We start from the raw sequence: 11,869 nt of genomic DNA on the forward strand, positions 1-11,869 counted from the left end.
CATAATTGAAAGTTCCTTCCTTCATTGAAGGTCCATCTCCTCTCCTGAAAAATGATGCTCAGTCTCTCTGAATACTTGATTCTTGGTTGTAACCCAAGGTTCTTTGCCTTCCAGGATATGGTATTCCAGGCCGTCCGATCCTTTATTATAGAAGCTGCCAAATCCTGAGTAATCCTCGTAGCTCCTCAGTACTTGAATTTTTTTTTTTCTGGCAGCCTGCAGTATTTTTTTCCTTGAGATTATAGTTTTGGAATTTTGCAACAATGTTTCTTGGAATTTTCTTTTTGGAATCTCTTTCTGGAGGCGATCAGTGGAGTCTTTCAATGTCTGTTTTGCCCTCTGGTTTTAATATATCAGGGCAGTTTTCCTTGATGATCTCTTGAAGAATACTGTCCAGGCTCTTTTTTGGTGGTGGCCTTCAGGTGGTCTGTTAATTTTTAAATTGTCTCTCCTAGATCTGTTTTCCAGGTCAGTTGTTTTTCCAATGAGATATTTTATATTTTCTTCCATTTTTTCCCAGTCTTTTTAGTTTAACTGATTCTTGATATCTCATAGAGTCATTAGCTTCCTTTTGTCCAGTTCTAGTTTTTAATCTGTGATTTTCTTCAGTTAGTTTTTCTCTCCTTTTCCATTTGATTATATCTTTTAAAGATGTTGTTTTCTTCAGTGGATATATATAATCTTTTGCATTTGGCCAATTGTATTTTTTAAGGAAATGTTTCCCTTTTCTAAGCTATTGACTCTCTCTTGCATATCTCTACTTTCTTTTCCCAATTTTTTTCCTACATTTCTATTTGATCTTTAAAATTATTTATGAGCTCTTCCAAGAAAGCTTTTTGGGCTTGAGATCAATTCATATCCTTCTTTGAGATTTTGCATGTGGGCATTTTGTCCTCTTCTGAATTGGTGTTTTGGTCTTCTCTGTTATCATGGTAGCTTTCTGTGGTTAGGGTTCTTCTTTCTTTTTTTCTATTTTGCAACTTTTAAAGTTGAGCTCTGCTCCTGGGCACAAGGGGTGCTGTCCCAAGCTTCTTGTGCTGCTCTGAACTTTGGCTTTGAGCAAAGGCGCCCCTTGTGTTGGGTGGCTTGCTCACAGCAGGGGTTAGCCCAACCTAATCCTGCCTGTTGTTGCCTGGTTTCCATGGCTGGCAATTTGCCTTCTGCACTGGGAGTGGAGGCTGCCCCACTGTCTGCTCTGCTACCATTTTACTGAATTAGGAATGAGGTTCTTGGTTGCTGTTCTACTGTGATTAAGTCCCTCCCACTGGCTTTCCCAAACATAGTCTGTGATGTTGGCTGCACACCCCTTTCACCCCAATGAGATGAAGTCCTTCCAACCTATCTTGAGTTGGAAAATTGTTTCGTTCCATCTCTACGTAGGCATTGTGATTTCAGAATCTGTTCAGAGGCTTGGTTTCATGTGATTTTCACGGGAGACTGGGATACCTCAAGGAACTTCCTGGCTTCATGTTTCAGTCACTTCTCTTGATGACTAAAGACCCATATGCATATTAGATCTGGGCAATATACCTTCATTCATTCACTTGGGTCTTTCTTTTGTGGATGAACAGGTCAAACTTCTTTAAGTGATTTTAAATCTCTTCCACAAGGCTTGATACTATCATCACAAATGTTACTTCCACAATTCTTAAAATAATTAGATGTGAACATATCAAGATATATGTAGATCTCATAATTAAGACTTGAAAATGATTTTGGCAGAAATAAAAAAAGACTCAAATATTCAGGAGTGGGAATAAATTTTTGTGGATAGGATATATCAGCATAGTAAAAATGACAATACTTTCTAAAATAATTTATAGAGTTGATGTTATACAGTCATTTTATTTATAAGATATATAGATTTAAATAAAACAATCAAAAATGATACTTGGAAGAACAAAGGAGTAAGAGAAAAAATCAAGATTTTAATAAATGGGGTCTAGCATTATCATATCACAAAATTATTTTGTAAAAAATATATCTCAAAATTTCCAGCTGCTTGAAATAAAATAATGAAATCCAGTAAATGGGCCTAAAAAAGTAACACTCAAAAGCCAATGTGTAAGAAGCTGAAGAACACAAACTCCTACGGGAGGGACTTTATTTTTAGAGGGAATACTGGGGGACAAAATAGATTGACAAAGAATATTTAGAAAGTAATTTTTCTTAATAGGGAATATTAAAGGCAGGTCTGCATGTATAGCAAAAGTAACAAAGAGCAAAATTACATTTTTGTTTTCTCATTCAGATTGGGAGGCTGCTCATGAAACTAAGGAGTTTTCTCTAAGGCTGGGGATTTCAGTAGAAGAATCATCCCAAGAAAAAGGCATGGAAGAAGATCTCCATTTATCTACCTTACAAGAAGCTTGGGAACATGGTGGTGCTATATTAGAAAGGGAAGAGAACAGTGAGGGAAAACATTCTTGGAAAGTAAAAATAACTCAAAAGAAAAGTGCATATAAGTCAAGAAGCCATAAATATGACAGAAGCTTCAGTCTGGGGCACATTTCTTTTGTGCGACAGAGATCTTCTTTAGGAATGAGCCTCCTGAAACGAGATACAAGTAGAAAACACTTCAAAATTTCTACAGACCTAAGGAAATATAATAGAATGTATTCAAAGAAGATATTTTCTAAATATAATGACTATGGGAAATTTTTTAAGCATAATTCAGACTTTATGGAAAATCATAGTCTGCATAATGAAGAGAAACGTTATCAATGTAATGAATGTGGGAAAGCCTTCAGCCAGAGGGCCAGTCTTATTCAACATCATAGAATTCATACTGGAGAGAAACCTTTTGAATGTAATGTATGTGGAAAGGCTTTCCGCCAGAGCACTGGACTTAATCAACACCAGACAGTTCATACTGGAGAGAAACGTTATGAGTGTAACGAATGTGGAAAGGCCTTCCGCCTGAGAAAACAGCTAATTCAGCATTACAGAATTCATACTGGAGAGAAACCATATGAATGTAATGACTGCGGAAAAGCCTTCCGCCAGAGTTCACAACTTACTCAACATCAGACAATTCATACTGGAGAGAAACCTTATGAATGTGCTGAATGTGGAAAGGCCTTCCGCCTGAGAACATTACTTATTCAGCATCATAAAATTCACACTGGAAAGAAACCTTATCGATGTAATGATTGTGGAAAGGCTTTCCGCCTCAGTTCACAGCTTATTCAACATCATACGGTTCATAATGGAAAGGAACCTTATGGATGCAATGTATGTGGAAAGGCCTTTCATCAAAGAGCTCAACTTAATCAACACCAGGCGGTCCATTTTGGTGAAAAACCTTATGAATGTAATGAATGTGGGAAGACCTTTCGCAACAGTACTTGCCTTATTCAACATCAGACGATTCATACTGGAGAGAAACCTTATGAATGTCGGGAGTGTGGGAAAGCCTTCAGGTTGAGCTCTTATCTTACAAGGCATCAGAGAATTCATACTGGAGAGAAGCCTTATAAATGTGATCAATGTGGGAAGGCCTTCTGCCAGAGCTCACAGCTTACTCAACATCAGACAATTCATACTGGTGAGAAGCCTTTTGCGTGTAATGAATGTGGGAAGGCCTTTAGTCAGAAAACAGAACTTACTCGGCATCAGACAATTCATACTGGAGAGAAACCTTATGAATGCAATGAATGTGGGAAGGCTTTCCGCCGGAAAGCAGGACTTGTTGAACATAAGATAATTCACACTGGAGAGAAAACTCATAGGTGTAATGAATGTGGGAAGGCTTTTCGCTGGAAGACAGGACTTACGATTCATCAGAAAATTCATAGTGGAGAAAAACAGTATGAATGTAATGAATGTGGCAATGCCTTCCGCCTGAAAAGACAGCTTACTCAACATCAGAGGCTTCATACTGGTGACAAACTTTGTGAATGTGACCAATGTGGGATGGTTTTTAGCCAGAGTAGAAATCTTATTCGACATCAACGAATCCATAGTGGAGAAAAACCTTATGAATGTAATGAATGTGGGAAAGCCTTCCGTTTGAAGGCACGTCTTACTAAACATCTGACAGTTCATACTGGTGAGAAACATTTTGAATGTGGTGAGTGTGGGAAGGCCTTCCGCCAGAAGACACATCTTACTGAACATCAGACAATTCACAGTGGCGAGAAACCCTTTGAATGTAATGAATGTGGGAAGGCCTTCCGCTTGAGAACACAACTTATTCAACATCATAGAATTCATACTGGTGAGAAACCATTTGAGTGTAATGTATGTGGGAAGGCTTTCAGTCACAGGACAGAACGCAATCGGCATTATAGGATTCATACTGGAGAGAAACGTTACGAATGTATTGAGTGCGGGAGGGCCTTCCGTTTGAGCACACACCTTACACGGCACAAGAGGATTCACACTGGGGAGAAACCCTATGAATGTAATGAATGTGAGATGGCATTCCGCCTGAAAGCACAACTTACTCATCATCAGAGAATTCATACAAGAGAGAACCTTTAAGAGGGTTGTCATATAGGAAAGGCTTTCTTCTGGAACAATCAATATAAATATGGAACAAAAAAGTTTGCATTACAAATATAGAATGAATTTTAGTTAAACCAAATTATGAAATACTAAGAATTTTTTGCTAAGGGGCTATGTGAATAAAAGGAAAGGAATAAAATTAAAGAATTGAACAAAAGGAAAACCCCATATGTGAAGCATTGTTTTATTTTTTCCTACCAAACACCTTTTTCTTTCTCTTCAAAGCCCTCTCCAACTTCTTCCCCAAGTTCCCAACACTTAAATGATTTAGATTTTTAATTGTCTTAGACATTTATATTTTGGAACCTCAGCTTTATCTACAACTCAGCAAGTATGGATTCTTTCATTCTGTCAAACTCCCTAAAAACATTAGTTTAGAATAAAAAAACCATTTTCCATTGGAAATAGTTTGTTATTGTTGTTCAGTCATATTAGACTCTTCATTACTCCTTTTGGTAGTTTCTTGGCAAACATACTAGAGTGGATTATTGTTTCCTTCTCCAGTTTATTTTACAGAAGAGGAAACTGAGGTAAACAGGGCTAAGTGACTTGCCAGGGTCACACAGCTAGTTTCTGTAGCCTGATTTGAAATCAGTTCTTCCTGACTTCAGGCCTGGCATTATCCCCTGAAACATTTCGCTTTCCTGAAAATATTGTGTGTATAAAATTCAATCAGAAAACATTTTCAACAAATATTGATATGTTTGCTCATAAGTCAAACTTTGTTTCAGGACAGTGATACTATGCCTTGACCTTGGAAAATAGTAGTTAGATAAGTATATGGCAAAATGAGTTCTTCATCTGCCAGTGTGGGGGAAAATAGAGATGGGTAGAAACCTCCAAGTAGATCCTAGTTCTCTGGGCCCTTTATTGTGAACACTGGACTCAATACTGTTTCTTCTCTCCCCCCTCCTTTGGGCCATACACAAAGTTTTGCTCATTCTGATTTATGACTGGCCTTTATGATTCTGCTTCTGACCTTAATTATATGAAGGTATGTGGAGAGGGAAAAGAGACCCAAGAATTCCCAGCACTTCCTTTGTGACCATAGAAAGCTGAACTCTTAGAAACATGTACCCCAGCCTATCCTCTTCCTCCAACTCTAAACTGCGAGTAAGACACAAGTTTTCATGGTCTCAAGGAAAGGGCTTCTCAAAGTCCATGTTTTCTACTGACTTCTTTTTCCTTAGCTCAGGAATAGGTGGGAATGGCTTGCCCAGTTCACTGATCTAAGCATATAGAGATATAAAATTTCCCCTAAATACTGCTTTGGCTGCATCCCATAAATTTTGGTATATTGTGCTTCATTGTCATTCTCTTTAATGAAATTATTTGTTTGTTTTTGTTCTTTGACCCACTCATTCTATAGGATTATTTAGTTTTCAGCTATTTGTAATCTGTGTCCATGGCCCTTTTTAATTTAGTTTTTATTGTATCATAGTTCCAAAAGGATGCAATTAATATTACTGCTTTTCTGCATTTGATTATGAAGTTTTTATGTCTAATATCCAATCAGCTTTTGTGAAGATGCCATGTACAACTGAGAAGAAATTAACACTCTTTTTTTTTTCTCATTCAATTTTCCAACTTTTCTAAATTTCTATTCATCTCCTTAATTGCTTTCTTGCTTACTTTATAGTTAGATTTATCTAATTATGAGAGGGGAACGTTTTTACTAGTAGTAGGTTTACTATTTTATAACTCATTTAAACTTTTCCTTTAAGAATTTGGATGCTATTCCATTTGGTGTATATATTTTGTACTGATATTACTTCATCTTGTAAGTTACTATTCAGCAAAATATAGTTTCCTGCTTATCTCTTTTAATTAAGCCTTTGTGTAAGGCCTTGCTTGCTAACCCCTTTTTTTAAAATCTCACCCAAAGCATAATAGATTCTGTTTCAACCCCTTAGTTTTATTCTGCATATCCCTATTTCAAGTGTGTTTTTTGCAAACAACATAGTGTTGAATTGTAATCCATTTCGCTATCCTCTTCTGTTTTATGGGAGAGTTCATCCCATTCATATTCAGTTATAATTACTGTCTTTCTCTCAATCCTATTTTTTCCTCTGTTTATCTTTTCTTTTTCTATCCTATCCCTCTTAAAAAGTCTGTTTTGCTTCTGACTAATCTACCTTAATCTATGCTCTATTCTATCAACCTTCCTTCTTTTCTCTTATCCCCTTTTCCTACTTCCTGTTGGGAAATGCCAATTCTGATGAGAAAAATGTAAACATTGACTGCCACTCCTCCTTCATCTTTCTCTCCATTGTAAAAGCTCCCAACTGTTCTGCCTCTTTTATGTCCATTCTTCCTTCCTTTTCTCCCAATACATCTCTTTCTTATTCCTTAATTTTGCTTTTTGAAATCCCATCATGTTCAACTCACACTCATGCCCTTCATCTATGTATGGTTTATATATTTTTTTCTGGCCAATGTAGGAATATAAATAATTTAATCTTATTGATTCCCTTATTTCCTTTTTGTTTACAATTTTATGTTTTTCTCATATTTTCTATTCATCTCTGGCCTTTTCACCAGGAATGCTTGAAAGTCTACAATTTCACTGAATGTCCATTTTTCTTTCATAAGGATTATACTCAATTTTGCTAGATAGTTTATTCTAAATTATAATCCTAGCTCTTTTACCTTCCAGAATATATTCCAAGCCCTCTGATCCTTTAATTTGGAAACTGCTAAATCTTGTGTGATCCTGCCATTGACTTACAATATTTGAATTTTTTTCTGACTGCTTCAGTATTTTCTCCTTGACCTGAGAGCTCTGGAATTTGGCTATAATATTCTTGGGAGTTTTGATTTATGGATTTCCTTCAGGTGATGATCAGTGGATTCTTTCAGTTTCTATTTTACTCTCTGGTTCTAGAATATCAGGACATTTTCCTTGATAATCTCTTGAAAGATAATGTCTAGGTTCTTTTTTTGATCAGGGGTTTTAGGTAGTCCAATAATACTTAAATTTATCTTTTCTATTTTCCAAGACAGTTGTTTTTTCATTGAGGTATTTCACATATTTTTCTATTTTTGTCTGTTTTTATTTTATTGGATTTTGGGGGGTTAAAGGGGGATTAGTTTGTTGGGGGGGGGGGTTTGGTTTGTTTGTTCATGTCATAAAATCATTAACTTCCACATGTCCAATTCTAATTTTTAATGAGCTCTTTTCTTCATTGGACTTTTGTGCCTCTTTTACTATTTGGCCAGTTCTGGGGTTTATGATGTTATTTTCACCAGTATTTTTTGTGCCTCTTTTTACCAACCTGTTTATTCTTTTCATAATTTTCTTATATCACTCATCTTTTCTCCCAATTTTTCTTCTCCCTCTCCTATTTGATTTATAAAATCCTATTTGAGCTCTTTAAGGCATTCTTGTATCCAATTAATAAGTTTTTTTTTTTTCCTTTGAGGCTTTGACATTGCCTACTAGATTCAGTGTTCCCTGTCATAGTAATTTGTTATGGTTAAGTTCTTTTTTATTGTTTGTTCTTTTTCCAGCCTTTGATGTTCAAGTTGGGTTGTGTTCCTGGGTTGGAGGAGCCACTGTCCCAAGCTTCAGGCCTTTTATGCTACTGTTTCCAAAGCTAGCTTGGGAGTCTGTAAGTTTTCAGTGCTTTCAAGGTGATGTGATCTTAGGAAATGGTCTGATATTGGTGGTAAGTTTCCAAAAATAAATTAAGACTGGGCCCATCTTTAAGTTTGGCTTGGGTGGCAAGATGACTTTGAATCATAAAACCAAGGTTTGAATCCCTGGGGTATAACTTAGTACCTATGTAACCCTGAATAGATCTTCACCTCTCAAGATCCCAATTAATTGTTTTTGCACTAAACTCTATTAATAAATGGATTCAATTATTTAAAAAAAAAAAAAAAGAGTAAGGGCTAGTTTAGTCCAAGCACCCCTGGGATTAGAATAAGATGAAAAACTTAGGGACCATAGAATGCAATTAAAATTTTTAGATTTAAAAGGCTGCAGTTCAAAGAAAACACTACTCTCTGCCTCTGTATCCATCATGGCAGTGGTCATGCTAAGTCAAAAAGATGTCTGAGAAAGTAAGAATTCTCTTAAATTTTTGCTTTATCTGAAAGCAAAACCAGTGACCCACAACACACTTCTTTTGTTGATAAGGTCAGAAAAATTCTGCACAGAATCTCTCCCACTAAACATTACTTTGACTCCAGGATGAAACCTAGTGTAAGCGGCATTGGACGTAATGAGACAAATAGTCATCTAGTGTAAAGGGCTGAAACTCTTGAGTTGATACACTGAGGTCAAACAACAGAGCACTTAAGGCTAATTACCAATTGGACAATATTAGCATATGCTTGAAAAATGGCCCTTCCCACTATTCTGTGCTGGCTCAATAATTATTTCAGGAAGCCCAAGAATCTCATTTTAAATATCATCAGGCTGCTCGAGCTTTACGTTTACAATTTGGAATAATAAGAGAGGAAGCTAGGAGCATAGTAAAAGTCTGTACGGCTTGCATTGGGTGGGAGATGAAGAGGAGAGGTCATGGAGATCCTGCGTCCATCCAATTCACTTCTACCCCTAAAGACCAAGAGTAAAGACCAAGGACTTTTGCTTATCCCGACTCCGGCTGATTCTAAGCCAGCCAGGGTGCTAATTCGGTCTTCACAATCTAGAAAGTAAGATTCCTAGAGTGGAGACAATGTGAAGGGCAATTAAAAGAATGTCTCTTCTTACAATAGTAGTGATGACCAGGAGCAACACCGAAAATAACAGGCTCACAGCCACTTAAGGTGTGGTGTTCTTTTTTATAATATAATCATTCTCTCTGGGAGCAGGTTTCTTGGGGAGGTTTTCGGAGGCAGCCTTAGTTTCAGTTCAAAGTAATAATCACCTCAAATGCAAACAGCTGATAAAATCCAAACGTTTATTTTCTCCTTCTGAGTCTTGTCTCCTTGCCTGGGGCTGGGCAGCTTTCTGGAGAGCCTTTCAGACCAGCCTTGGTCTCAGTGGGGGAAGTGCAGGAGGCCAGCCACCCCGGTGGTATGAGACGAAGTGAATGAATCTGGTTCCACCTTTGAGAGTAGGCTTCTTCTGAACTGACTTACACTCCCCTCTCAATCTTTTCAACTGGCCCTGCTGACTGAGCTCAGCTGTTTTTATGCTCTCACAAAGGTTGACTCCTCCTCTGAGAGAGTGGGATTGTGGGTTTCTGACTTGTGAATCTCATACTGAATACTGACTTGTGAATCTCCCAAAAGTGTGACCTCCAATGAGTACTTAAATACTTTAGTGAGCTAGAGAATTTGCTAAGTACCGTGCTAAATTAGGCAACTGACTTATCACTTTGTAAGGATTTTAACATTAAGGACCATAACTTGAGTGCTATAACTTCCCTCATTTATGTCATGAATCTCATAAATGCAATCTGATTTGAGATGGTACCAGCATTAAACCCCTACTTATTAATACATGTTCCCTGCCTCACCAGCCAACCATCCCTGCTTGGAAGACCCATTATGGAGGAGATAACAAATTAGATTTTATATTCTCCTGGGGCAGTTGTAGAAGTCTAATAATCCTAATCATTTTTACAGGTCATTTCCTAATATGATTATAAAAAGAATTTCATCTCATAGCATTAAAAAGCAAGGCAGCTTCCAATAATTACATGCCTCTGTTGTCCAGAAGGCTATTCTATGAAGTCTAAACTACCATTTAGGGGAGAAAAGAGGCCAAACACATATGAAAGTTAAAGGGGGAGGACCAACCTTTTCCATAGGAATTTAAAACTTTTGAGATGACTGTAGCCTCAAACCTGAGTAACTGCACAGGAATGAGTAAGGAAGAGATAGAAAGAGTTAGGTGACTTCATATCTAAAAAATAAAAATTAAAAATTAAAAAACCTTGTTAGGTGACCTCCTGGATCAGAAAGCTCTCCTCCCTCTGGATGTTGAGACACCCAGCCCTGGTGTTATCAGAAAATGGGTTATCATGTTATCAGAAAAGGGTTCATCACATTTACTAGCTTCCAACTTTCATACTATCCTTCAGGTGGTTGATTTTAGCATTCCATTCTGATAACATGAGTGCCCTGATGAAAGGTAATAGGATCCACATGGTGCCAAATTCGGGCTCATAACAGATCCTAAAGAACAAGGATGTTAACATCCTTGTTCATGACTCCAGTCTGAGCCTTCCATGTAGCTTGTGACTGCAGGAGCCTAGGAAAAGAGCATTCTCAAGGTAAAGTGGGACGGGTCCACTATATCACTTGTGGAGGTCAACAGCTCTTGAAATAGCTAGTTTAAGCTTTCACCTAACCAGAGAGAGAAGCTCTGGGGCAATATTATGGTTCAGGTAAACTCAGAAAAACAATCAACCATCATTTCAGATAAAGCAACAGTAAATAGAGACAAGATAAAGTGATAAGGGGGGAATTTGCATTATGCTTGAAAGGCAGTAGATAATGAATCAAAGTATTTTCATCTAATAACACTGAATCTAAATACTCAAAGGAAAAATCAAATTGTAGGGAGAAATAGCACAACTATAACTGGTGGGACTTTTAATATATTCCTTCCAGATCTAGACAAATTAACCAAACTAAAAAACCTGAATAGAAAAATTAGAGATGATAAGACTTCTGGTAATTAATGAGAAAAGAAAGACATTTACATCTTAGGGGCTTATGGTACCTTTGTCATGTATTGGGACATACCTCATCAAAAATCTTTCCCTCCAAAATGTAGAAAAACAGAAATACATATTTACAGATCCCAATCTAAGTGGCCAGCACATAATAGGTGCTTAATAAATGCTCATTAATTGACATTCAGTAACAGGCCTTTAAAGAATTTAAAAGTAGTGGGAGAATAACAATTCAAAAATCTGATGAATTAAAGAACAAATTATAGGAACAATAGAAAATTTCATAAAAGAAATAAGATAGCTTATCAAACCTTTTGAGATGCAACTAGCATAGTTTTGAAGAGTAAATAATAGAGAATAAATCAAATTGAGTGTAGTTTTTAAAAGGTGAACAGCATCAAATTGAAAGCTCCCGACTGAGTAATAAAGAAATCCTGAAAATTTAATAAAAAATGAAAGCAAAAAGACTATTGAGTTGATAAAACTAGGAGCATTTTTTTTAACTAATATAGTTAAACTGCTTTAAGAAAAGGATGGAAAATCAAATTGGTAATATCAAAATGATAAAGGAGGACCCAAAACAATATAGTAGAGATGACGTAAAAAACAATAAAAAGCACTTCTCCATTACATTTAATGTTTGCTCTGGATTTTAGATAGATACTATTTATATTAAGGAAAACCCATTTTAAACAGAAATGGGTCTTAGATTTTTCCAAAATTAA

General features: G+C 36.6%; 1 protein-coding gene across 3 annotated transcripts in view; it reads left to right on the forward strand.

The window, feature by feature from the left end:
- LOC127545840 (zinc finger protein 420-like) overlaps positions 1-11,869 on the forward strand; it is a 55,116-nt gene that overhangs the window by 13,621 nt on the left and 29,626 nt on the right. For 2 of the 3 annotated variants that reach the window (XM_051973333.1, XM_051973334.1), the window contains exon 5: positions 2,252-4,914. The exons of the other annotated variant lie outside the window; for it this stretch is intronic. In XM_051973333.1, the coding sequence (XP_051829293.1) occupies positions 2,252-4,485 (2,234 nt within the window). In that variant the 3' untranslated portion in view covers positions 4,486-4,914. Of the gene's footprint in view, positions 1-2,251; positions 4,915-11,869 lie in introns of those variants that run through there. 3 annotated transcript variants of the gene reach the window in all.

Source organism: Antechinus flavipes, chromosome 1, assembly GCF_016432865.1.
Source record: "Antechinus flavipes isolate AdamAnt ecotype Samford, QLD, Australia chromosome 1, AdamAnt_v2, whole genome shotgun sequence".
Taxonomy (NCBI): Eukaryota; Metazoa; Chordata; class Mammalia; order Dasyuromorphia; family Dasyuridae; genus Antechinus; species Antechinus flavipes.